The 27902-nt window shown below is 36.3% G+C and overlaps 1 protein-coding gene across 1 annotated transcript; it reads left to right on the top strand.

The window, feature by feature from the left end:
* Nucleotides 1–26152, top strand: LOC113516581 (G-protein-signaling modulator 2). The gene is made up of 10 exons (XM_052896516.1): nucleotides 1–233; nucleotides 1103–1332; nucleotides 2043–2321; nucleotides 3680–3919; nucleotides 9717–9981; nucleotides 11212–11397; nucleotides 13755–13996; nucleotides 17895–18090; nucleotides 19534–19671; nucleotides 21668–26152. Exons 1-10 carry the CDS (start codon nucleotides 189–191, stop codon nucleotides 21719–21721), a joined length of 1875 nt encoding a protein of 624 aa, XP_052752476.1. The 5' UTR covers nucleotides 1–188; the 3' UTR covers nucleotides 21722–26152.
* The last annotated feature ends 1750 nt before the right edge of the window (nucleotides 26153–27902 follow it).

Here is a 27902-nt window from a genome sequence, read left to right as displayed (position 1 = left end):
TAATTATTCGTTAACGTGAAACGGAACGTAACATAGTACAGTTTGGTTTGCCCTATTTGTAACGCTCGTACACGCCCAGAAATACCAGAAAACTACATAAAAATATCAAAACATTAACTATGAGAATATACTGATAGTGATTTCTTTTTTTTTATTTTTGTTATTGTGTTGTCAATCAGTTCCTGGAGATGTCCGTTAGTGCGAGTGCAGAGAACCTTTCTACCGATGCACAGGTACGATCCCTTTTGTGATAAAAAAATCGTGATTCACTCGTGTTTTCCATGTGTGTTTTAGTTGGTATCCAATTTTGGTGGTACTACGCATTATTCTTATATTTATGAAGCAGTTTCCTTATGATAAGTAATTTATTATGACTCATTATGAGGGGTGCTAATACGGAAATTGTGACCCACTGGTCACGTCTACTATAACTGCCGAGAGGTATCCGACTATGTGCTGGGTTCTAAACAATATTTTTATGAATAGCTAGTATTAGTACCAATCACTTCATATATAATCTTGCTACACAATTTCCCGTTTTCCCTACATAACAAACTGCAAAAACAAGATTGCCTTATGAATTATTCAGTAAAGCTGTTTGTAATATTTTTATTATTCTAATTCTCTTTGTTCTGTCTCGTTCTTCAATTGTTTATATATGTGGAGTAGCATTTTTTTGGAAATCTAAGAGTAAATGAACCTGATGACCCTTGATTACATTGCTGATAACACAATTTGTTGACTAGGTCATTACTTGTCAGGAGAGTTTTTACTTTATATGACCTAGTTATTTGTCATATGTGCTTATAATATTTATCTTTTTTTTTTTAAATATAATATTAATTATTGGATTGTATTTAGTCTATCAATTATTAGGTGAATAGGTTGAATCACTGTAGGACTGGAATTATGATAATTTATAATTAAAAAATTTTTTTTTAATTGGAGCAAAAGAACAGAAGTTCTGAATAGATTCCATTTGTCATTTATTTTCTTTTTATTGGTATTTTACTTTTGTTTAAGTTAGTTGTAGTTAGTTTCAAAATACATAACATCATCTCAGAAATCTTTTTATACTTTGAAGATTATTAACTGTCAACAGAGTTGTGATGGAGGCTCCATGTGCCTTGAGCTCGCATTGGAGGGGGAGCGACTCTGCAAGGCGGGCGATTGTCGTGCAGGAGTCGCCTTCTTCCAGGCCGCCATACAGGCTGGCACCGATGACTTGCGCACCCTCAGCGCTATCTATAGCCAACTTGGAAATGCTTATTTTTATCTTGGCGACTACAACAAAGCAATGCAATACCACAAACATGATTTGACTCTAGCTAGGTTAGTGACTATTTGTACAGAAAATTTTAAATCTGTGAATTATTAATAGAATAGAATAGAAAATAGAATAGAAAATCATTTATTCAAATAAACTTACATTGAAGCACTTTTGAAAAGTCATTACATTTTTGTTAATCTACCGCTCGTTCGGAAAGCTGTCTCATCACAAGAAGAACGAGCAAGAAACTTGCGTGTTGCTCTTTTAAATAATTTTATTATTACTTTACATTTTTAAGTTTAAGTGTGTGAATACAAACCACCAATATATACTATAATATTATTATGAATCATAATTGAAATTATTTTAATAGTAAAATATTTAATATATTGTTTTTCTTAATTTAATAGATTTGTAGAGTTATGTAATTTCATACCCTAACTTATAATTATATTAAATTCTTGTTACAATCAACTCGGTAATAAAAAAATTGATTCCCACAATATCAGAATTACCAGATTTCCCTGGTTATATAGATTATAAAATTATTGAGTTAAATAAATAACTATAGCTGAATTTATTTGCTGGAAAATATAACATATCAAAACAGTTACTGTGACTGACTTCCTATCAGAGCAGTTAGCCTGTTTACCATTCTAAGTTGTATACAAAAACATTTGATACTACTTTAAATTTGTAATACCTATATTTTAAATTTACAATGTCAGTATTTTAAATTTATAATGTCAATAATTCAAATTTGTTTCTACAGGACAATGAATGATAAATTAGGCGAGGCAAAAGCCTCTGGAAATCTCGGGAACACACTCAAAGTGATGGGCAAGTTTGCTGAGGCCATTCAGTGCTGCAAACGTCACTTGGAAATCTCACGGGCTCTCGGTGACCGTCTGAGTGAGGGTCGAGCGTTGTACAATTTGGGAAATGTGTACCATGCTCAAGGCAAGCAGCTGGGCAGAGTTGGTCAAAACGACCCCGGTCACTTTCCGCAGGAGGTCCGAGACTGCCTCATGCAGGCGGTTGAATATTACGAGTGAGTTAATTCATAAAATTTGTATGTATTTTCAATTACTGAAACTTAAAACTTCATTGCAATTTTGTAACTGTAAGAGAAACATATCTTTATAATATAATATCTTTTAGATCTCCTTTCCTTCTTTACTTTTAGCCTGTACAGGTAACTCTGTCCCACTTCTGTGTCTGCCTTTAAACTTTGCTTGCATATTTGGTTATTTTGCTATGTTTGAGTTTGACATTCGAGACATGACAATGAAATTACAGGGTATGTAGTTTTTTTTTTTTTTGATGGATGAAAATGGTATGGTAACCCCGCCTGCGCTAACGGGATACGCTGGCGGAGCACCAGTGAAGGGTGATAGATGAGAATGAAAACAGGCCAGTTAGCCCATCATGATGAATTCATCAGGAATTAACCATGATAGTTTCCAGGGCGCACCGCTAGGAGGTCGACCTGGTTGGGTATATTGCTAGCAATGGGATTCTCAGTCTCCATTACTAACAATCCCTTTCCCCCAGGGTTTGTAGTTATAACATCTTAGTTCTCATACATGGTAATGTATGAGGAGGTACCATGGGCAAATAGCCATACTTTCTTCTGTGATGTGTCCATGGTGCTAAGCATACCTATAGGTGACGGTTACGGCTTTCTATCAAGTGGGCAGTCAGCTTATTTGCCATTCTATGTTGTTTTAAAACAAACATACTGGCTGGTGAGTGTGATAAAAGCAACTATTATCCTTATATATTCCATACCTAGCAGTAGGTCGTATCGTCGTCAATGCGTCATATTATGAATTGAGCACACAATTGATTCCCGATCATAAATTAGACTTTATAAAGGAAAATATGTAGGCATTTTCTGATTGTCTATGTCTTTAGTTGGCCATGCAAACTGCTTATTGTGCTAGTATATTGTGATTTTGTCTTTTTTAGTATGTGCCTTTTTTTTTCATTTACAACGTAAAGGGCCAAATTTTTATTTGGCCATTTATGTTGCCCTTTTTGTTGCCTTTACAAGCGTACAATTTTACTTTATCTATTTATTCTTTATTGACCACATTACAAAAAAAATGTCTGGTACAAAAGGCGGATTTAATGCTATATAGCATTCTTCCATGCTTAGTTAGTTGCATTCGAATCAACTGTGTGTTATTCCCTAAAAATGACATGTTTATAATTAAAATATATGTAGCGAGTCAGCATAGTATGTCCAAACATAAAGTGGAGAATATTTGTTTTCTACTTGTTTACTGTAAATGTTTATTAATTCCGCTATTTCAGTGTTCATTCAGAATCGTGTGGTCACATATTAAGCAATTAAATAAAAGGTAAAATTTTTTAAATTATAATAATTAAGTCTTTTGTCCCCAGAGAGAATCTAGAGTTGATGCGTAGTTTAGGCGACCGTCAAGCGATGGGTCGAGCGTGCGGCAACCTCGGCAACACTTGCTACCTCCTAGGCGACTTCGCCCGCGCCATCCGCTACCACACGGAGCGGTTGCAGATTGCTCAAGAGTTCGGTGACAAGGCGGCTGAGCGTCGCGCGAACAGCAACCTCGGCAACTCTCATATATTCCTCGGACAGTTTGAGAACGCTGCTGAACATTACAAGTGGGTATAAGTCATTTTATATACTTGTTAATAACTAGATTTTTTAAACAGATGGAGATGAAATGGTGCACTCGCCTATGCTAACTGTACACAATGACGGGAAATCAGTGGAGGATGAAATCAGGTCAGTCTATCATGGCAAATTTGAAAGATGTTTACCATGACGGTTCTTTTCTACAACTTTCAAATAATTAGAATTAAAATAGGAACTGTTTTAAAGGCATACAATACACTACCTTCGTGGCGATGTAGTAGATAAGTTGCTTTGTATAGATAAGGTCCTAGGTGCGATTCCCAGTAAGCCAAATTTAAGAAAAAAAAATTCTCTGAATTTAGTCAGGTCTGTGGGTCCTGGTCAGTCCATAGATGTTAGTACCTGTTTCCTAATCAGGCTATCCTGTGTACTACTTACTTTACCGTATGTGGAGATCGAATCCGCGACCACAATACCAAGATCGTGCATGAACAAGGCAGTGATACAATAGGCACTTTAACGTGATACTCAGGCGAATGTTTGGTACTTACTTGCATAATAGCATTAATGAGTTGGCCATAACGATCGAAGCACCTCGCTTACGTATATAAATTGCATTATTAATTATTTATATTACGTATGCAATATGTGCGTTACATCATAACTCACTCGTTCTGAGAGCTGTGAATGTAGCTACATGTACCAATATTCATTGAGACAATTTAAGAGCCCACTGTACAAATGGCTTTTGGACAAGTGTTATTATTCAATTAAAGATTTGTTAGACTAGGAAATAAATTCACTTTATAAGCAGATATATAATATTTTGTTAATAGTATTTTAAAAATAAATTACCATAAATATAAAAATTTTGCATGCCGTTGTTTTGGGCAAAACACGCCTGTTCCTAACATATTGTTACTACCATCTGTATACCGTGTTTTTCAGCAAATATATTATTATTATTATAATATATATCTATATTTACAGAGTTTTACTACTTCAAAAAGGATGAGTTTCTCAATTTGTCTGTATTTTTTGTGCGTGTATGCTACGCGATGTTTTCATCAATTCTGAACTGAATTGGACAATTGTTTTTGCAATAGTGTATTAAAAATAATTATTGAAAAAAGAAATGTCCTCAGGAATAGCAACGCATGGGGGGTATCGTGGGCGAAACAGTATACTCTGTTATGTCCATGGTACTGCACATGTCTATAGGCGACGGTTACCACTTTCCATCAGGTGGGCCGTCAGCTTTTTTGCTGAAAAAAAAATGTATGGATACAGATGAAATTAATGTAAATAAAACTAGATTAATACTATTATGTTTGAATTATAATTTAAGGATTGATAATACAATTATTTGTTAATACATATTTGCGAACGTTATTATATATTGTTGTAATGTATTTTTAATTCAAAATTCAAAATTCAAAAATCATTTATTCATGTAGGACATTTTAGCCGCTTATGAACGTCAAATTTTTACATTATAATTTTATATTTACCCTACCGTCCAGTTCGGTATATAGATCCAATTGAGAAGAACTGGCAAGAAACTCAATTGAATTACTTTTTTTTTTTTAAAGCCAGTTTATTTACAATGTATATTTATATAGGTGTCTATGTCTTACATTAAATGAAAATTCAGTGCATGAACGATATGCGAAGCGAATTGGTTTATTGCATATAGGTGCTGTCAATATTATATTACAGCGAGTGAAAATGAACACAGCTAAGTGAAGCGGCGACGACGAACGTTTTTTTTTTATGCAACTTAGAATTGTAAACGGCTGAGGGCCCATCTGATGAAAAGTAATTTAATTGGTGAAAATGGAATGGTAACCCCGTCTGTGCTATCAGTATGTGCTGGCAGGGTATCAGTGAGGGATGATAGGTGAAGATGAACGAATAGTTTCTATGGGGAACCGTGTCAAGGTCGACCTGATACTGTGTATATTGCTATCGGGGCTGTTAGACCCCATTACTAACAATCCCTTTCCCCCCGGCCTAGTGTGCTTGTTAGGTGTATTACAAGATGTCAGTGGATGCAGGTGGCTCAAAACTCTATGGCATTTTAGAGACAGGCTAAGATCGGCTATGGACAAGTAACGACTGAAATATCTTCAGATTTGAAACTGCGACATATGCTGAGTTAGCAGTCCTTTGCACAAACACTGCTACATTCATTTTGTTTTTTATAAGTTTTTTCTTTTATTCAAAATTAAAAGTAAAATAGTAATGTTATTATATAATTGTGTAATCTTTATTATTATGTTGTTTTGTTATATGTAATATGTATAATTTATATTATCACTGTATGTGTAAATAAATAAATAAATAATGCTAGCAACGGTACCAAGTGGGAAATAATAAATATACCAAACAATTGATCTAGCCTTTAACTGGGTGTTTCTCCCATTCGCACCCTATTCTCTCTGCCTACCTCAAAAGGGACTTTGTTGATAAATAAATAATATAAAAACGAAGAAAGCTGAATATATAAGAGAGAATTCGTTCATGCTCTGCTTACCCCTTATGAAACGTGGCGTGCGTCAATTCCTAGTGTTATATATAAATGCGAATTACTATTGCGACATATTCGAATTCATTGAATATGTATCAGTGAATATTTGTTTATGCCAACATATGTAAGTCATTGGCGAAATATCTGAACTGAACTTTATAATACTGATAAGGTTATTATTATAGTATTATTATTCGCATACGCGGTTTTTTTTTTTTAATGGATGATAATGGGATGGTAACCCCACCCGCGTTATCGATATACACCGGCGGGGCACCAGTGAAGGATGATAGGTGAGGATGAAGCAGGTCAGTTAGCCCATCGTGACGAATTCAATAAGAATTGTTCACGATGGTTTCCAGGGGGAACCACGTGGAGGTCGACCTGATTCGATATTGCTAGCAATGTCGAACTCCATTGCTAACAATCCCTTTCCCCTCTCGCATACGCGGTTAGTTACATGATTTTGTTTATATATTTTTTTTATTAGTGACTTCTTTTTTTTTTCCTTATACTCTGTAATGTATTTTTTTTTATATACAACGATGATAATAATGTGGTAATATAGTATGAGTTTACGGTCCACTGTAAATGGCTATCCAAAGCCCATATATTTGCAACACTAGGGTTGTCACATGTGTATTGCCAACGTTGAAGGAATCTTGTGTAAGTTTTCAAGAAATGGTCAACAATAAGCTAGTGAAAACTATCCAAGTTCAGTGGAACTAAATTTCGCAAGCCCCAACGCTCAAAAAGAATCCAAAAACTCTCTGATCACAAGCTACATTTTATGAGGAAAAGGTGTGAATTTTGGTTCCAGTCTTCAACGTCTACAATATAGGTGGCTCAATAGGCAAATCTCCAAATGTATACGGCGTGATATAGGCTAGTTCTATACTATATGCATTGAACAGGCAATAGAGCTGAACCAAGGCTCCGAAGTGTTCGCCAGAGATTTGGCTATTGGGCGAAGCCAACTGACAAACTTGAAGACCGACACCAGTCATATAATTTCCGCCGAATCTGAGATTTTGGCTGAGATTGAGAAGTTCTATAGACAGCTGTACACAACGTCGTTAACACCGCGTACCAATGCGAATAACGACCAAAGAGCTAAAGTCCCCCGACACTATACCGATGATATCTCTGACGTCAGTTTGCAGATTAAAATGAATCTCAAATAGCTTAAAAGGGAAGACACCAGAGGAGAACGGAATTACAGCAGGGCTTCTGAGAACAGGTGGCAAACCATAGCCTCGGGGGTAACATCCATAACGATGTTACCCCCGAGGCGTAGAGCAGAAGTGCGGTAGTCCTATTCTTCAAGAAGGGTAACAATACTCTCTTAAGAACTATAGACCGATATCAATTATGAATCGCGTCTACGCACTGCTTCGAGAGTCTTTCGCGCAAACTAGATGACTTCCAACCACCTGAACAAGCTGGCTTCCGAAAAGGCTTTAGTACCATAGATCACATATATGCGCTACGGCAGATTGTACAAAAGACCTAAGAATATAATTTGCCACTATGTCTGGTGTTTGTGGACTGTGAAAAAGTCTTTGATTCGGTCGAGACATGAACAGTACTACTGTCCCTCCAGCGGTGCCAGATTGACTATAGGTATATCGAAGTATTGAAGTGTATGTACAATAAAGCTGGGATGTCTATCCGAGTACAGAACTAGTGTACGAAACCCATCCCAGTGCAGAAAGGTGTAAGACAGGGTGACGTCATACCCCCGAAACTCTTCACAGCTGCATTGAAAGATGTTTTCAAACTCTTGAACTGAAAGATATGGTATAAGCATCAATGGGGAATACATCACTCACCTTCGATTTGTCGATGATATAGTAGTCATAGCGGAATTTCTGGAGGACTTGAATACTATAGTACAATGACCTCAGTAGTGCTTCTCAACAGGTAGATCTTAATATAAACATGGACTAGATTAAAATCATGTCTAACGTCTATGATACATCTATACCTGTTATGATTGAAAACAGTACACTCGAAGTTGTTGACGAATATGTTTACCTGAGACTTGTTCAACGAGGTAAGTCCAACTTCGATTGAGAGGTCAACCGACGAATCCAACTTGACTGGACACCGTTCGGAAAACTACGCCACATATTCTCATCCAAAATATCTCAAAATTTTAAGACGAAGGTCTTTAACCAGCGCGTGTTGCCAGTGATGACTTATGAAACCAAAATATGGTGCTACACGGTTGCCTGTATGCAAAAACTTCAAATTACTTAGCGTGCTATTAGGAGAGCTACGCTCGGAGTTTCTTCGCGTGACAGAATACAAAATAAAAAAAAAATGTCCGCAAAAAAAAAAAAAAACAAAGTAACCGACATAGCCCAAAGATTAAACAAGATGAAGTGGCAATGGGCTGGTCACATAACTCGAAGAACCGACAACCGATGGGGAAGAAAAGTTCTTGAGTGGCGACCTCGTACAGGCGATCGCTGTGTGGGTCTCCCGTCTAAATGGAGTAACAACCTCAAATATAATAACAGAGGGAGACTTTGTACAAAAGTCGTTTGCTTGGATACCTATGTTCCATTTTTTATTTTAACCGTAAAGCAGTTGTGTTTGCATGGCTGTGTTTCGGTTTGAGGGGTAGGATATGACAGTGAATTTACAGGGTACAGAGGATTAACACCTGAGTCCTCAGGAATGGCAACGCATGGGGGGTATCATGGGCGAAACAATATACTCTGTTACGTCCATGGTACTGCTCATGTCTACAGGCGACGATTACCACTTTCCTTCAGGTGGCCCATCAGCTTGTTTGCCATTCTAAGTTGTATAAAAAAATATATATTGCAGGGAGTCAGTGCAGGGGACTTAGAATTGTTCTTTGTGTCAGTCTATGGGGGACGCTTTTGTTCAGCAGTAGACAGATGATGGCTGAGATGATGATGATAAAAATGTTTAAATAATGCCTTTAGAATATATTTTTATACAGAAGTATATTCTATCTCCTTTCCTATAGTGCTTTGTTCTATAAAAATTATGGTTATACATATTATACATATATTCTGATTATTTCTTGTAATTGTTTATATTTATAATAAGTTTACTATTGTAATCTTTTGGAGGTAATAATAAAGAGTATCTATCTATCTGTCTATTATACTGTGAATCTAACGGCACATTTGCCTTGTCTGCCAATTCTCAGGACCTTTTTATGAAATGGGAAATCCCATTTTCAGAAACGTCTCTCAAGATCAATGCGCTGCGGGGGTCGCCATAATGTTAAATATTTTCAATGTCTTCAACAGACGAACCCTGGCATTGGCTGAGGAGCTCGGCGACGCGGCCGTGGAAGCCCAAGCGTGCTACTCCCTCGGGAATACCTACACTCTCCTGCGGGAATACAGGATCGCGGAGGAATACCACGCTAGACATCTGACAGCCGCCAGGAAGCTCCAGGACCGCGTCGGGGAGGGCCGCGCGTGCTGGTCCTTGGGGAATGCTCACGCTGCTCTGGGGAACCACGAGAAGGCCCTGTATTATGCTAATGAGCATTATAATATATCTAAAGAGGTGAGTGTCTATCATAACCTCTGTAATAACCGACTTCAAAAAAGGAGCAGCTTCTTAATTCGGTTGTTAATTTTTTTTTTATATTTGTTACCTCATAACTCCGTCATTTATAAACCGATTTAGAAAATTATTTTTTTACATGAAAGTATATACTTTCGGATTGCTTCATTGGAAATTTTATCAAATTCGGTTCAGTAATAAATTTTTAAATAAAAATAATTGGTTTTGCTACGGCTGAAGTCGGTTTTTTTTAAACATATTTTTAAAGTCTTTATTTTTACATAGTTATATTTATTTGTCTGTAACGTACAAACATACGACCGAGACAAAAGCCTTGGGTTTCAAGTAGGTAAATATAAGTTATTATATAATCGTTTGGCAGATGCTATCGTGTCGGATCAAAGGCTTAACATCTCTCTTGATCTAGCATCTATTTGTAGTCTTTATGTTTTTTAAAACCGAAAACATGTTTTGTTCATTAGTTACATAATATCGTACCATTATACCTGGCGAGACTAAAAGCATGCACCAGAGTGTCGCATGCCATCATAATAGAGATCTCGAATACAAATGACATGTTTTTTGGAAGTTTTAGAAGCCTGGCAGCATATGCACTCTCGCAGTGAAGTTTGTTCTTATTAGCATTATTAGACATTTGGAATAATTAAATTACGATTCAACCGTAGATTTCTCATATTTCCATTTATTCATTTTATTTCTTTTCTTATCTATAATTTTAAACCAATATTTTTTTATGGGAGAAAATGGTATGGTAACCCCGCCTGCGCTAACGGTATACGCTGGCGGAGCACCAGTGATAGGTGATAGATGAGAATGAAAACAGGTCAGTTAGCCCATCATGATGAATTCATCAGGAATTAACCATGATAGTTTCCAGGGAGAACCACGAGGAGATCGACCTGGTTGGGTATATTGCTAGCAATGGTATTCTCAGTCTCCATTACTAACAATCCCTTTCCCCCCTTTAAACCAATATTAAAAAGAGGAAATATTTGTTTATATGTTTCTTTTTTTTATACAACTGAGAATGGCAAACAAGTTCACGGCCCACCTGATGGAAAGTGGTAACCGTCGCCTATAGACATGAGCAGTACCATGGACATAACAGAGTATTACTGTTTCGCCCGTGATACTCCCCATGCGTTGCCATTCCTGAAGACTCGGGTGTTAACAGGAATTGTTTAATATATTAATGCGTGTGTTTCCTAGCTCGGCGATGTGCTTGGCATGGCGACAGCTCAAATGAACATCAGCGACCTCCGGAAGGTGTTAGGAATGCCGGCCGAGGCAGAGTCGCCGCCCGCGCCCTCTATAGAAGAGGACAGGACGCCGCGGACGCCGTTCAACGCTCTGCGGGTACGACGTCAGAGTATGGAGCAACTGTCGCTTATACAGGTCTGTATGCATTTGATACTAATAATTCATTTTTTTGTATGCAACTTAGAATGGCAAACAAGCTGACGGCCAACCTGATGGAAAGTGGTAACTGTCGCCTATAGACATGAGTAGTACCATGGACATAACAGAGGGTACTGTTTCGCACATGATACCTCCCATGCGTTGCCATTCCTGAGGACTCAGGCTTTATTCCTCTGTACCCAGTAAATTCACTGCCATATCCCACCTTTCAAACAGAAACACAGCCATGCAAACACAACCGCTTCACGGTTGAAATATGGTGGGATAGAGGTGCCCGAGTAAACGACTTTCGTACAAAGACTCCCTCTGGTGTGGTATATATCATATATTGATTTGTGGGCAGACAATTACTTCAACTTCATTAATAATCTAACTCGTCCATCATCACAGACAGGACAGTTCCAGCGAACATACCTTATGTTATGGTGATGAATCCAGGGTGTTTTTAGTGGATGTCACCATACCACATGACGAGAACGTCGTGAAAGTCGAAATCGAGAAAAAGGGGACATATCTCGACTAGGCTCACGAGGTGGCCGAAATGTGGAGGTTTACATCCACGGATATCATCCCAATCGTCAGTGATCGATCTTATCCCAACCAGTCTGAAACAATATCTCAGACGATTGGGATTCCAAGGCGGTCGACTTTGCTTCTGCTGGAAGTTAGTTTGCCAACGCCTATCCTTAAGAGAGAATATGTGAATATTTAAAAAAAAAATACCATGGTCCCTCAATTAAGTCGTTGGTATTATTGTATGGTCCTTATTATTATTATCGTAGTGGGTAACTTGTATTGCCACATTGTCGACTTAAGTATCAGATTTTTTTTTATCACAATACATTGCCAACATTTATTCTAGATTATAGATTTACTATGTCCACAGTTAAAAATAGGTGTCACTTGTATTTTAATCTCCTATAATCCTAAATAGAGGCATGCAAATGAATGCATGCATCTATTCAGCAACATTTTCGAGCTTATTACTTTATCTCGAAGGCTACTTCCTCCATTAATTGTTTGACTGGCACTTCAGTACGTTTCTTTCTAAATATTGGTTATTGTATGTTGTCATTGCAAACTATAGCCGACATGTGGTCCCGGCATAGAATAGGCCACCCTTCCCTTTCCCGTGGATGTCGTAAGAGGCGTCCAAGAGAGGGCGAGGGATGGGCAGTAGCATCTCTCTTAAAATCTCTTAAAACATCTCTAAAGCCTGATCCAATCCACCTGCCAAGCATGGGAATTACTGGCAGAACCCCTCAAAGTGGAGGGTTATGCCCAGCAGTGTACTATTAAGGGCTGATATAATGAAGATTGCAAAGTATACGAGGTCTGTCCGGAAAGTTCGTATAAAAGTGTTCTGGAATGCGAGAAAGAGGAGTGGGGAGGCCAGGTAAGCGCAGGACCCCTTCCTTATGTCCCTAACAATGCTTCAGTTCTGGTCTGACCGCCGTGCGGTGCGAACTGGCTTGTCACGCCATCTGTGAAGTTACCTCTTAACGAAACCCCGTCGGCATGGAGCCCGCTTCCGTTGAAGAGCAGCGCGTCGTAATCAAGTATCTCTCGAAACTCGGCAAGAATGGCCGTGAAATTTTTGCCGATCTCAGAACAGTTTATGGGGATGATGCTGTGAAGGAACCAACCGTCCACAAGTGGCTAAAAAGATTCAGAGAGGGCCGAGAAAGCGTTCAAGATGACCCACGTTCAGGACGTCCTTCCACTTCACATTCCGACGAAAACGTGGAAAGAATTCGAACTTGTGTTAATGGGGACCGTCGTTTAACGGTCAGACAGGTGGCTGAAGAGCTTAATTTGGGCAAAACCGTGGTCCACGAAATTCTAAGAAACGAACTTCAAATGAAAAAAATTTGCGCCAAGATCGTTCCGTGAGTTTTTGAGTAAAAATTCCATTACGGTGACCGAACACCCCCCTATTCGCCGGATTTGGCCCCGTGTGACTTCTTCTTGTTCCCAAAAACCAAATTGGTACTTCGGGGGCGGCATTTGGGGGACATAAATGAGATAAAAAAAGCTACGACGGGGCAGCTGAGAAACCTACAACCAGAGGACTTTCAAGGAGCCTTCTCACAGTGGAAACGGCGTTGGCACAAGTGCATTATGTCACAGGGGGAGTACTTTGAAGGGGATAAAATTGATTTACCTGAATAATTGTAAAATAAAATTTTTAAAAAACTTTTATACGTACTTTCCGGACAAACCTCGTATGATCATTGCTATTTTATTATTTTTATTTATATATTTTTTATTTATTATTTTTATATTTTATTAAGTATTTACATACATATCTAAATCCTCTATTTTACATTCAGATAACACCAGACAATAAGAAAAAAGAGTCCGAATTAGACAACGAGAAGAAACACGAAGTGGTCAGAACGGAATCCGAGGAGAACCCGGTGGATTCGTTCTTCGACCTGCTCAGCCGGTGTCAGTCGGAGCGGATGGACGAGCAGCGCGCCACGCTGAATGCCAACAAAGAGAACCGGCCTAAACCCAAGGGGTCCAACAACAAGCTACAGAGGTCGGCCAGCAGTGGGAACAAAAACCCAAGGTATGTGTAAGAATATCAATAATATCTGGTCAATTGAATTTTATGAAAATTTAAACAACCTAATGGTCGGTGGATGGTCGAAATTCAACCATAACATATATTGTAATAAATGAATTTATTATTGTTACGTTTGACATTCAGTAAGACTATAGACAAATGATATTAAAGGCAAACAATATTAATCTATTCTCAATTTGACCACAGACGTCAACAATATACAAAAGAGTATATATGCGTGTGTGTGTCAAATACATGGTAGTGTGTGTAATATTTTTTATTAATTTAATGTATTTTTTTGCATAATTAAAAAAATAATAACAACATTCTGCACTCCTCTATATAACGAGGAAGTCCTGAAAAGAGTGAACGAGAAAAGAACATTAATTAAAATAATAGAGAATAGAAGAGGCAAAATGCTGGGCCACCTTATACGACATGACGATTTTTTAAAGAGCATAGTAGAAGGAAAAATAGAGGGCAAAAGAGGAAGAGGAAGACCGAGGAATAACTACATGGGACAGATAAAAGAAACACTAGGTGTCATGTCGTATAGGGAGATCAAGGATATGGCCTGGGATAGAGCTGGCTGGAAGATGATGCATGAGTTAGTTGCACCGACAAGGGGAAACTCTTAAATGAAAAGAGAGACTCCTCTATATAAACTATAAGTGTGCCAAATTTCATACTTCTCTGTCCGCACAAATTTCGTAAAAAGGGAAACAAAGTTTTTCCTTCGCGTATTAATATATAGATAAAGTCTTCAGTTATGTTAGTGGTACAGATTAAATTCAATTAATTTATTGAACGTTTCGACTTGTTACTGATTTCGTCTAGCAAATGTTTGTGTGATAAATTCAACAAATTTTGGTTCCTTTACATTGAGTTCTAATTAGTCTGGCCATAAAAACTGTTACATAAACATTTTTCTTTTTTTTTTCAACTTTTTAATAATTTGGATTTTTTTTTTTATACAACTTAGAATAGCAAACAAGCAGACGGCCCACCTGATGGAAAGTGGTAACCGTCGCCTATAGACATGAGCAGTTCCATGGACATAACAGAGTATACTGTTTCGTCCATGATACCCCCCATGCGTTGCCATTCCTGAGGACTCAGGTGTTATTCCTCTGTACACTGTAAATTCACTGTCATATCCCACCCTTCAAACCGAAACACAGCCATGCAAACACAACTGCTTGACGGTTGAAATACGAATGGGACAGACGTACCCAAGCAATCCCCTCTGGAACACGTTTATTAATTTAAAAAAGTTCAAAATCAAAGATTTTGAGCCATTTCACATATTTTTTCGTGTTTACTATCAAATAACAATATGGAATGAGGTGTTAAAGAAAATAGAATTGCAGTGATCGCCTTGCACAAAGTGGGTATGGAGCTGTCGGTCATATTCCAGATAATTACAGACTGTGTACGTTTATAACTGCATATAAATTTTCTTATTCGAGCGCCTAAGTTTGGACTACATCAGGGCAATTTTTATTTTTAAGGCTTCTTTGAAGAATGAATATTGTGCAACTAAGCCACTCCTTTGCTGGTTATTTAACTTGAAATACTATTTCTTGCCAGAACTACTTTTAAGTAAAAATAGTATTTACGATATTTTTTTTTATATAACTATAGTGGTAAACAAGCATACGACTCGTCTGATGGTAAAAGCAGTTACCGTAGCCTGTAGACTATCCTCCCATTCATAATCCTTAAAAAAAACTAAAGTTTTGGTGAATGTAACACTCATCAACTCTTGAATAAAATAGAACTTTTCACTTTTCCATACGATTTTTCTGACATTTTCATTCATACAAACTTTAACCTGACAATTACAAACAATATTAAAAGAATTCGCCAAGTAGTTGCAGACGTTCTGAAGTGATGGGCTTACAATATACACTTTACAATTTATTTTTATAGGGGGGAAAGGGATTGTTAGTAATGGAGACTGAGAATCTCATTGCTAGCAATATACCCAACCAGGTCGACCTCCTCGCGTTTCCCCCTGGAAACTATCATGGGCTAACTGGCCTGTTTTCATTCTCATCTATCACCCTTCACTGGTGCTCCGCCAGCGTATCCCATTAGCGCAGGCGGGGTTGCCATGCCATTTACACCCATCAAAAAAAAATTGATTTTTATTTTGGGGTATTGTTAATAATAGGATTAAAGGCCCCATTGCTAACAATATACCTTATCAGATCGACCTTCACGCGGTTCCTCCTGGATCCTACCAACCATCTTGATTTTTTGTGAATTCATCACTATTGGCCAACTGACCTGCTTTCATCCTCACCTATCATGCCTCACTGGTACCTCGCCAGTGTATACCGTTAGCGCAGGCGCGGTGACTATTCCATTATCGTCCATTAAAAAAAAAATAGATTTTTATTTATATAATAAAATGTTATATTGATAAGTAATCTGTCACTTGAAGAATGCATCTCTCAAAAGGCTATTTATGGCTAAAACCGGCGTATACGTCACGTGTTGACATTTATCTGCCCCTCTTAAATCCCCCTTATCACGTCTCAATCAGTACACGCTGATAAACAATCCTTACCCGATCGTTCGCGTTGCCGAATGGCCGACTCTGTGTACAGAATTTATATTCATTTATAAAGAAACATTTTTAATATCTCAGTAAATGAGACGGTTTCTTTGTTACACACTGTTTGTTTTGTGGCAATGACGGATGACAATCCAAATATAGAATCTGTAACGTATGTATTAATTTGTTTTAATTTTTATTTTATTTTTATTTATTTCCAATTAGCCACACCAACAAATAACATTTTTTTGTGTAGCACGCTGATATGCATACCTATAGCAGGCGTACACAACATTGACTACAGATTACATGCATATAAATGTCATAATATAATTAATATAATAAATTAAATTTACAATTACATATTCTTTATTAAAAAAATCAATTAAATATAAAACAATACTGGGCAATGCCATCAAATCTACATGGTGTTCAGTACCTTACCGCGAAACACTGCCAACGAGCCATGGCTTACGTCTATATCCGGATCTAAACCGCATATATGATTATAGTTACTGCATATTCTTGCAAGCGGAGCATTCAATGCTAAATTAGTTTTGCACAGTGGCACATACAATATCTTATTGATGGGATACCTAGGGATACTGTGAGGGACTACATATTTAATTTCACTCAAAAGCTCGGGACAGTCCATGTCATGATGCGTAATCTTATGGAGAAATACCAATACATGATTTTAATCGATATAAATGTGATATTTCCATTTAAAAATTTGAAAAGGAAGTTGTGTGTTTCGCCCAAAATATATACGGAAACTACTATTAAATCATTTTGAAGGCAATCTAAAACGTTGGCTCCAGGAGAAATGTTTTTATTCCAAAAAAGAATTTGTAAAATTAATTTTGACATGTTAATTTTTTAAATGAATGTATCTCATAGGAATTATTTTGATTGTAGTTAGAAATATTGTTAGTGTAACGTCTGGAAATATCTGAAATGTATACAAGTAAATAATACTACCATTTTGCACGCCATTGAAACAATGTTAGCCACGTTATATGTGATTTTATAACATTAATTAACCCTTCTTTGCATAATGGTGGAAATTTCCATCATAACATTGAATGCCCAAAAATTATATAAAAGACCAAGTTCACTTAAAGTTGATCGTGTCTGGATACCTTTTTATTGTTCATTGCAGAAAAAAAATATAGCTGTCAAATTAATTTTCTTAATCATTTTTCCTTTAATTTTGAACATGAATTATATCACCTTGATTTATTTCACCAATAAAAAAAAATTATGCAAAGAAGAGTCAAGATCTATTTCAACTATATTTATGCATGTATATTATAATTGTTGTTGTGTCCACGCCAGTCCAAACGACGCAATGCTGGACATGATCACGGACCTACAATCGGAGAGGATGGACTCCCAACGCGCCGAGCTCCGTCCCGTGCCGAAGAAACTCAGCAAGGAGAGTAAAGGCACCTCCCTGCCAGGGCTCCGCACGCAACAGACTACCTCCACGAAGCCGGAGGACGACTTCCTGGACATGATCGCTCGCGTACAGGTAATGTAATGTACTAAATCATCGACTAACATCATGCACATTTGTCATTCAAGTAATCATTTAGTGTGTAACGGGCTTTGTCCAATAAGTGTTTTTTTAAATAACAGTTTTAAAAGGTTGTTTCAACATATCCTCCGGTATCTTAATATAACATTTAATGCCCATTCCTATAAAAGACCTAATAACTTTTTCTATAGAAAGTTTACTTCACAACAGCTAGTTTATATTTGTATCTAGTGTTAAGATTATTGTGATCGCTATTCTGCATATTAGCTATTAACTGTCCACCGCTGAACAAAGGAGCTTCGTGATACTTGCAAATTATAGATTCAGAATTTATTCTCAGCAAAAACAATATTATCAAATCCAGAGGGAGACTTTGTACAAGTCGATTGCTTCGGTAGCTCTGTCCCATTAGTGTTTCTACCGTGAAGCAGTCGTGTTTGCATGGCTGTGTTTCGGTTTGAAGGGTGGGATATGGCGTGAGTTTACTGGGTACAGAGGAATAACATCTGAGTCCTCAGGAATGGCAACGCATGGAGGGTATCATGGGCGAAAAAGTATACTCTGTTATGCCTATGGTACTGCTCATGTCTATAGGCGACGGTTATTACTTTCCATCAGGTGGGCCGTCTGCTTGTTTGCCATTCTAAGTTGTATAAAAAAAAAACGAAAATAAAATTCTCAAAAAATAGAACATGTATCTATAGTATAGTAGTAATGGAAAGCGTTATGCAATAATAGGTACATAACTTGTACCATATAGTGTTCTTGGCAAGTGGTAGGAAAAAACTATTAGTATTGTTTTGAGACAATACTAACACTAGTTTTAAGGAATTATCATTTATCAAGCATTAACCGTCAACTGCTAAAGAAAAGTCTCTCCCTTGGAGGGTTTTTTTTTTGATGGGTGAAATTGGTATGGTAACTCCGCCTGCGCTAACGGGATACGCTAGCGGAGCACCAGTGAAGGGTGATAGATGAGAATGAAAACAGGCCAGTTAGCCCGTCATGATGAATTCATCAGGAATTAACCATGATAGTTTCCAGGGAGAACCGCGAAAAGGTCGACCTGATTGTGTATATTGCTAGCAATGGGATTCTCAGTCTCCATTACTAACAATCGTTACGTTTGGGGTTTACGACATATAAATATACTAAATACGAGAGATACGTCTGCAAAAATAGAAAATACTAACTATTCTCTGTTCTAGAAAGTGGGAAACAATCCCTTTCCCCCCTATCCCTTGGAGGGATTTGCCAGTAATTGTCACGCTTCGCAGGCGGATCGGCAACCGCGATTAGGTTTTAGAGATGTTTAAAGCGGGAGGCTGCTGCCCAACCCTTAATCGCCTCTTACGACATCCACGGGAAAAAAAGGTGTGGCCTATTCTCTGCCGGGACCTCACGACAAATAATAATAATAACGTAATATTATTACAGGGATCCCGTCTAGAAGATCAGCGTTCAGAATTGCCTCGCCCAAAACCGGAAGAGCGGCCCAAGACTGTGCCGGATGATGACTTCTTTGCACAGCTGATGCGCGCGCAGGCCGGCCGCATGGAGGACCAGCGGGCGACGGTAATGTATTATAAGCCACTATTATGTACATTAATAAATTATTTACAACAATCGACAATCAAAAAAGTATACAATAGTCAAATCGATAAAGCATAACTATATCTGTTTGTCTCCCATTCGCGTTTCCGCCGTGAAGCAGCCACGTTTGCATGGCTGTGTTCAATTTTGATAGTAAAAAAATTACACGATATAGAAGTGTAACCACCTTAATCTATGGGCATTTTAGTTTACTCTGTGACACTCATGGTACTTACCGTTTATTTTTGTATGTTACCATGAGATGGGCTATAAAGATGGAATGGTTTGGTATGGTATTCCAAGTTACGTTAGGAAAAAAAGTGACAATAATTTAAGACTTTCACAAATATTGCGGCTTCGGTTAAATAAATAAATCTGTACAAATATAAACGAAGATAACTGTCCAAATATTACAAGCAATAGTAATTTAAAATTGTGTTCCAAAAACGACTATGAACTACCAATTATGGGGGGAAAGGGATTGTTAGTAATGGACACTGAGAATCCCATTGCTAGCAATATACCCAACTAGGTCGATCTCCTCGCGCTACCGCCTGGAAACTATCATGGTTAATTCCAGATGAATTCATCACGATGGGCTAACTGGCCTGTTTCCATTCTCATCTATCACCCTTCACTGGTGCTCTGCCAGCGCATCCCGTTAGCGCAGGCGGGGTTACCATTTCATTTTCATCTAATAAAAAAAATATGCAAATACCAGTTACTTTAATTTTATAACTAAACTACTAGACCATTTTTGATAATATTTCTATAAGAGCAAAGTCTAAGTACATCCTTTCAGGTAAAGAATTTTCCAAATCGATTTATAACTGACAGAGTTATGAGGTAACAAACAAAAATATACAATTAAATTGAAAACCTTCTTTTTATTTATTTATTTGAAAATTACTCACCACACTTACAGTCTCCCAAAACGTGTAGTGAGCCACAGGTTTATTTTACAAACTTACAAATGTTGTACAACATTTAAAAAATATATCTATTTTGTCATTAAATATGTCAATATCTGGCTGCTGAGCAATCAGAGAATTGAGCAGAGAAATAGCCTGATACGTGGGAGCGAACTGAGCAGTACAGGTGCGAACCGGTGGTGCCGATAGTAGTCGACAAGCACGCAATCGCATGCAGCGTTGGGGTGCGTACAGAGAACAACGGCTAAGAGTTGCAGGATTGTCTATTCCGCCGTTGAGCAACCGATAATAGTGCATCATCAAATTGCACTTTCGCCTTACCTCGAGCGTTTCTAGACCTACCATACCGGATACGATCAGTGATGGGTACAAAACATTTTTGAAGTCGGTTGAGAAGAACATGTACATATTGATAAAATAGCGCAATAAAAAAAACTTATTGATCCAAGTGAGGGCGCTAAGCTCGCCTCCTCTACTCTGGATTCAAATATGCTCGGCAAAATGTGAGTGTCGAATTCACTTCAACAACAGTAGTCGATTAACGTCTCTGACTACCCCATCACGACTACAGTTGTGAACATATTTATATTTTGGTTTTAAAATTGCATAGAGCAAGAGATGAATCTACACTAATATTATAAAAAGGAAAGATTTGTATTTTTGTGTGTATGTTTGTAATGAATAAACTCAAAAACTACTTTGCCCATTTCAAAAATTCTTTCACCATTAGAAAGCTACATTCACTCCGAGTAACATAGGCTATATTTATTGCTAGAAAAGATTAGGGACCCTTACTAAAACTTTAGTAACGTAATTTAAGGTGTAAAAAAATGCTATAAAATATCTTTGATCGCGTGCGCTGCGGAAACTATTGGTGATAGAACAAAAGTATGTTCTACAATATTGAATAAGATAAAATATTATATAGCAAAACAACGTTTCCTGGATCAGCTAATAATCTATATCTCTCTCTGTCTGCCCCGTAAAGGGTTTTACGCCGTGCGTTAAGAAGTAGATTATTTACTGCATGTTTGTTTCAATTTCAGATTCCGTTACAAGAAAACCGTCAAAACAAAAGCGGTTCCAACGCCAAGAAGTAGACTGGTGTATGTTAATACAGATATTAGATGCAACTGTAGTTTACTTCGAGTCGATACGAGCAAAGTCAGGTAGTGATTGTGTTCCGAACGAATCGTACGACCTAACACTGACCCCACTGTCGTTGCTTTATTGTTACTCTTTGACAAATTGATATTTTAAATTGTTTTACACTTTACAATTTGTATTGGAATGAAAATCGAATATGTTTAATAATTGTAATATTGAAATTTACAATTTTTTTTTTTTTTTTTACTCTATGACTTGACACAATTTATGAATAATGAATTATTAATTATAATTATTTATTACTATTTAAAATTTGAACCGAAATCCAGCGATGATATTATTTTTTATACGACTTAGAATGGCAAACAAGCTGACGGCCCACCTGATGGAAAGTGGTAACCGTCGCCTGTAGACATGAGCAGTACCGTGGACATAACAGAGTATACTGTTTCCGTCCATGATACCGCCCATGCGTTGCCATTCCTGAGGACTGAGGTGTTATTCCTCTGTACCGTGTAAATTCACGCCACGCTGTTCCTTACACTGAACAACCTTTATGAATAGCCATAGACAATAATATGTTAAAATAACTTTTTAATTTTTATCCTTTTTTACTTTTGACACAGCGTGTTTTATATAAAAGGCTGCAAATATGTATATTTTTTTTTTATATTTTAATGTTATTTTGTTTGTACAAAGACATTCGCTGGATTTCCTCTTTTATTTTCTTCTTATTCTATAATAATCTAATATATTTTTAATTATCTTTATTTAATTTTATTTCTTTGACATAATCAAGGTAATATTAATAAATAATAACAGAACTATACGTAAACACTTTTTACTCTTTGACATATTCGAATTTTGATTCTTATATTACATTCCTTTCCGCATTTAATCTTTTACTTAGTCTATGCATTTTTTGTGACTGTATCTATGTTCATACATATGTCAGTGATATGTCAAATGTTTCATTTATGTACAGTCATACGCAATATTACGAGCACAATTCCGTATTGTATTGTACTGATGCAACGGAAAAGATTATATATACGGCAGAAGTTAAAAGTAATTTTGCCTGTTAAATTTAGTCTATGACATGTAAACTGTTTATACAGGGTGTAAAGGACAGGTTGGCGAAAATTTTAATAGTGAAATCAGACCATTATTACGAATTGGAAGTGGAAAATCTTTTCGGAAAATTTAAATTTTTTTCTTTTTAATTTCTGTGTTTCTTTTTCATTTAAAGTCATATAATCTCTGATACTATATCATAATAATAAATAATATTATTTTATAATGAATTACTATGAAATACCAAAAAAAAAAAAAAAAAACAGCAATGTAATACACGTATTAAAATACTACCGCGATCATCAATCTGCTGTGAAAGGTCAACGCCCCAAGCGTACGAAAACTACCTATAAAAAAGCGCTATTGAGCGCGCCTTGTACGCGTCGCGCGTATCGTAAAATTTCAAATACATTGCGCGGCTTCAAAACTAAGAATCGTTAATTACATGATTGTTGTGTATTTTCCAATGGGAAAATAATCTACCATCTGATTCAGGTGGTCTACCATGAAATGAAATTCCGAAATTTCGGGCTCAATTTCGTGTTTTTGTTCGTATCGAAATATACCCAGTAAATGGAGCTTAGCATTTCGTTCATAATAAATCCTATTCTAATAGTCCAAAGGAACGATATTTTAACATTTCTAATAATTTTAATCAGCATGTATTATGTAAATTTAACATCAAATTTCTGTTTCGTTCGTCCCTGAAATTTCGGAAAATACTTCTTTTTTTTTATACCACTGAGGTGGCAAACAAGCATACGGCCCACCCGATGGTAAGCGGTTACCGTAGCCTATGAACGCCTGCAATACCAGAGGTATTACGCGCGCGTTGCCGACCCTGAAGAAACCTCTTTACCCCCTTTTGAAGAACCCTATGCTGTAGTCTTTCGGGAAAACCTCGGCAGGGAGCTCATTCCATAACCTGAGTGTTCGTGGGAGAAAGCAGGTAGGTATTCATGGTAGGCCCTCAGATTATTAATCTGAATCAGTTGTTTTCGTTTCAACCAACCTGTCCCATCCACCCTGTATATTATTATAATTGTTAATAAATAAATAAATAATACAGTGTAGTTAAATCGTAATAACTTACTGCAGTGTACAGTTACCAACAAGTTCAATGCAATTATCGTGGCGACACTAAAACGAGCGATATCGAAAGGCAATATTGGATTGTAATACATTGTATACAACGTATCATAATAACTGTGCATGTTTTATACAAATAATATAAAAGTGACTATATCTGTATATAAAATGAACAGTCTGTTAGTGAATAATCTTAATCAACAAGGAATATAAAATGTAGGATAGGTTTTCGCTTTTTTTTTTATTTTTTAGACGCGGCTCTATTAGGCTTATTTATTATATTATCTATGCTTCTGTATAGTTTGGGATCCAATAACAAAGTGTACTTTGAGAAGATTAATTAACGCCTTTTTACACGCGCCGGAGTAATTTTGACTGGTTTTAGTAACAGAACTTACCAGCTACGTCCTTCTCAGTGCCAAACTCTATATATATATATATATATATGGCATTTATATACGTCGAGGCACTAAGAAATAACTAATTCAGTGGCACAGCTAGGTAACCAAAGGCCCTGGGGGAAAAAATAAACCAGTCTAAGAATATAGGGGAGTTCCCCGCAAATTCCAAACAAGAATGTTCTAGATTTGCTGGGGGAATTCCCATATTTTTTTTCAAATAAGTTGCCATTATTAAAGTCGCGTTCTTGGAATCTGGTTTATTCAAATTCCGAATGTGGGAGAAATTTTGACTAGTTCAATTTATAGTTTGTAAGTCATAGTCAGAGGGGAACCTGAGCTTGGGGCCCCGGGGCCCCGTCTAACCCTCTGATAGATACACCACTGAACTAATTTCACAATCGATAGTTGAATCCAATTTAAGTAGGATTTGAAAAGAAAACATGAATTGTTTAATATCGGCTTTAAAAATGCATTTTCGTAATTGTAAAAAAAATAAACGCGGAGAGAAATGCTTGTCTATGCCGTCGCTTATGACATTTTTCGTACATCAAACAGACCTGTCAAATCTACTAGTTGCCCGGCACGTGTATAAAGGCCTTATACTTCAACCCCCTTATTTGTAAAAATTAAAACCCCCAACAAACCTATTTTAGTGATTAAAATGTTTTGTCACTGGCTTTCAGATTGGAAAATTTAACGAAAAAGAAAGAGAACTGAAATAGGTTTTTATGATTGAGAGGGTAAGAGTGAGATTTCCTTGTTCGATGTTTTTATATAAATTTGACAATATTAGTTGCTTTGCTGTTACGAAAGCGATCTGTAAATGAAAATAAATATATGTACTAAGAAAAACAAGATACAACCGCGTGTAATAATAGGTAAGCGTTGTCGCAGTGAATTCCAAAGATATTTGGTAAAATATTTTTACTGTTGAACGCTTCTGCGATCGATGTTCTAAGATTGATGGGATCAGGTAAAATTTAATACGACATGATGCCAAATTGTTTACTATATTATTATACGTGTGTGTATCTAGTGGTCTGTATGCAGATGTTAGAGAGAATATACCGACCCGAAACTAATGTTGATATTTATGGAACTTGGATTTTTTTTTTAATAAACATAGTGCAAATAAAGTCCCCGTATAGCTACTCGGTTTGTGTAAAAGAATCAAAATTATATACTGGTTGGTTTTATACTACGTCCATAGTTTTTTCAAGTTGAAAAAAGTTGACCAATTTCATAAATAGTCAAAGTTCAATCTAAGTTTCAGTTGGGTGTGCCGTCTCCGGGAGGCCCTGTATAATTTTGTGTTTTAGTACTCGGTGCGTCCATTAATAGTGCATCACAGAAACTATAATAAGTTTTCAGGCCTACGTATTAATAGTGAATTGTGTAATCATATATTTATTTAACTGTAATGGCTCGAATATTGTTTTTTAGGAAATTGGTTTCGTCAATTGCCAAATAATTGTTTTGTAAACGTTAATAAAGTTGGCTGGCTTATCACTAAATCGCTGAGTTTAGAAGCACGAATGTTGTTGAATGTGAAAGAATCCTCGATTTGCTATGAAGTTTAATGAATCCTTATTTATGTGCTGATTTAGTCTAAATTCTATTATGATGTACTTCGATGCTCTGAAGGCTTTCCCGATTATGACCCTAAACTTACTGGTCACAGAGTTTAGTTTTGCGTGCAACAGTGATTTGGTGGTAAATTTATTGTTAAGGAAACCAAATAATTTTATAACTATTTATATCGAATATATTCACGTATCAACTTCGTGATTGTCTGACCAGTTTCCAAATATATCTTTGGAGTCAGAAATTATTGTCATAATAAACATCTGTGGTTTGCCAGTTTTTATTTTGGCCTATTTGAAAGACGTGTTTATGATTTTTGTCTCTCGTCTTGAATATATGTTTAAAAATTTATTTATTTATCTATAATTAAATTAATTTTGATATGATACAACATTTTTTTTTAGAATAAATATTATAATCCTTGAATAGATAAGGAGCTAATGAATTTAGTTATAAACACTGATCAGATGGGACTTTCGGTGCAGTGACTATGGAATATTCCTTATATAACTTGTTTAAATTGAAATATTGTCTAATGTGAATGTACACAAGGTCCCATTTGGTTTGAAAACATTCATTTATAACGAATATATTTACGAAATTCTTTATTAAGACTGTTCTACATTCGACACGTTTTTATTCGTGACTGTTTATTATTAATTATTATTAATGTAATTATTAAATTGTTAATGTAATCATCACGTTTTTATATGCATTTTGTCTGTTAATTTATTTATTTGTATTGTGTATATGGCTTCGTTATATAGAGATAATAGTAATATAATGCATACGTTATTATTTTACTAGTTGTCTTGGTAGTGTTAACTCAGCCATAACTCATTTTGAGAATAGGTCAAGTTAACACACGGTCAACTGAAAATATAGAACTAATTCTGATATTTAAAAAAAAAACTAGACTGTAACAAACGGTGGAATCCCAAACACGGGAATATCTGGTCGGATGGCAACTATATTTTTAGCGTAGTCTAATATTGTAGTTATAGGAATTTGAGTTTAATTAAGACCATATTTAATTTGATATAATCAGGTAACACTGATGTTTCTAATCAAATATTAAATTATCAATAGATGTCGCTGCGACTCTATTTGGTAACAGACTCCACAACTTTCGCTATACAACGAAGCTGTAACTCGAACATTATACATTAACCGTGATTATACAATGTACTCATACTAATGAATTTGTAATACAATTATACTTAGATAATATGTTATATTAGCTAGTGTTATGTTTATAGACGACCCACTAATATATTAACAACGGTTATGTATGATTACTTAGTTGAATAAATAATTTAGTGATACTTTCGAGTGGTCAACTGGGGTGAATGAATAATATGAGTACGGCTGAGTTAACTCAGCCGAATGTAACGATAATTATATTAGCTATATTTTCGAGTGGTCGACTGGGGTGAATGAGTAATATGAGTATGGCTGAGTTAACTCAGCCGAATGTAACGATAATTATATCAGCTATATTTTCGTGTGGTCAACTGGGATGGATGAGTAATATGAGTACGGCTGAGTTAACTCAGCCGAATGTAACGATAATTATATCATCCATTTTATTTATTAACAGACAAGGCTACGTTACGTTCAGCCTCTAATCCATGGCGTAGACCGTTTGATTTAATAATAAGTGTCTCGTTCAATAATCCTCGTGTTACAGCATGGTGTAAGGGACTACGTGTCACTGAACCCATAGAAATAAAATACCCTGACAAAGTTTTAATAGATTACTGAGCAACTGAAAAAAATTTATTGTTAAAATTAATTTATCGTTATTTTTAGATTTATTGTGGCTGAAAAATATCAATTTCTCTAGTTAAATGTACCAAAATGTCTCTTTCAAATAAAAAAAAGTATATAAATGACGTAATTACACGTAAAAAAAAAAGTAAAATAAATTTAAACTATTTTGCTTTACTACGGAAACCCATCTATTTTGCGCGTATTTAAATGGTATTTAACATCAAGATATTATGAAATCAGTAAACCAAGTTAA

The sequence above is a fragment of the Galleria mellonella genome, unplaced genomic scaffold (assembly GCF_026898425.1).
Source record: "Galleria mellonella isolate WM207_F2 unplaced genomic scaffold, CSIRO_AGI_GalMel_v1 utg33, whole genome shotgun sequence".
Lineage (NCBI taxonomy): Eukaryota > Metazoa > Arthropoda > Insecta > Lepidoptera > Pyralidae > Galleria > Galleria mellonella.
This window is presented reverse-complemented; position numbering and strand designations above follow the sequence as displayed.

Coding starts and splice junctions, on each gene's coding strand:
- LOC113516581 (XM_052896516.1), top strand. CDS start 189: ATGTCCGTTAGTGCGAGTGCAGAGAACCTTTCTACCGATGCACAG. Junction 234..1,102: donor ACCTTTCTACCGATGCACAG/GTACGATCCCTT, acceptor AACTGTCAACAG/AGTTGTGATGGAGGCTCCAT. Junction 3,920..9,716: donor AACGCTGCTGAACATTACAA/GTGGGTATAAGT, acceptor TGTCTTCAACAG/ACGAACCCTGGCATTGGCTG.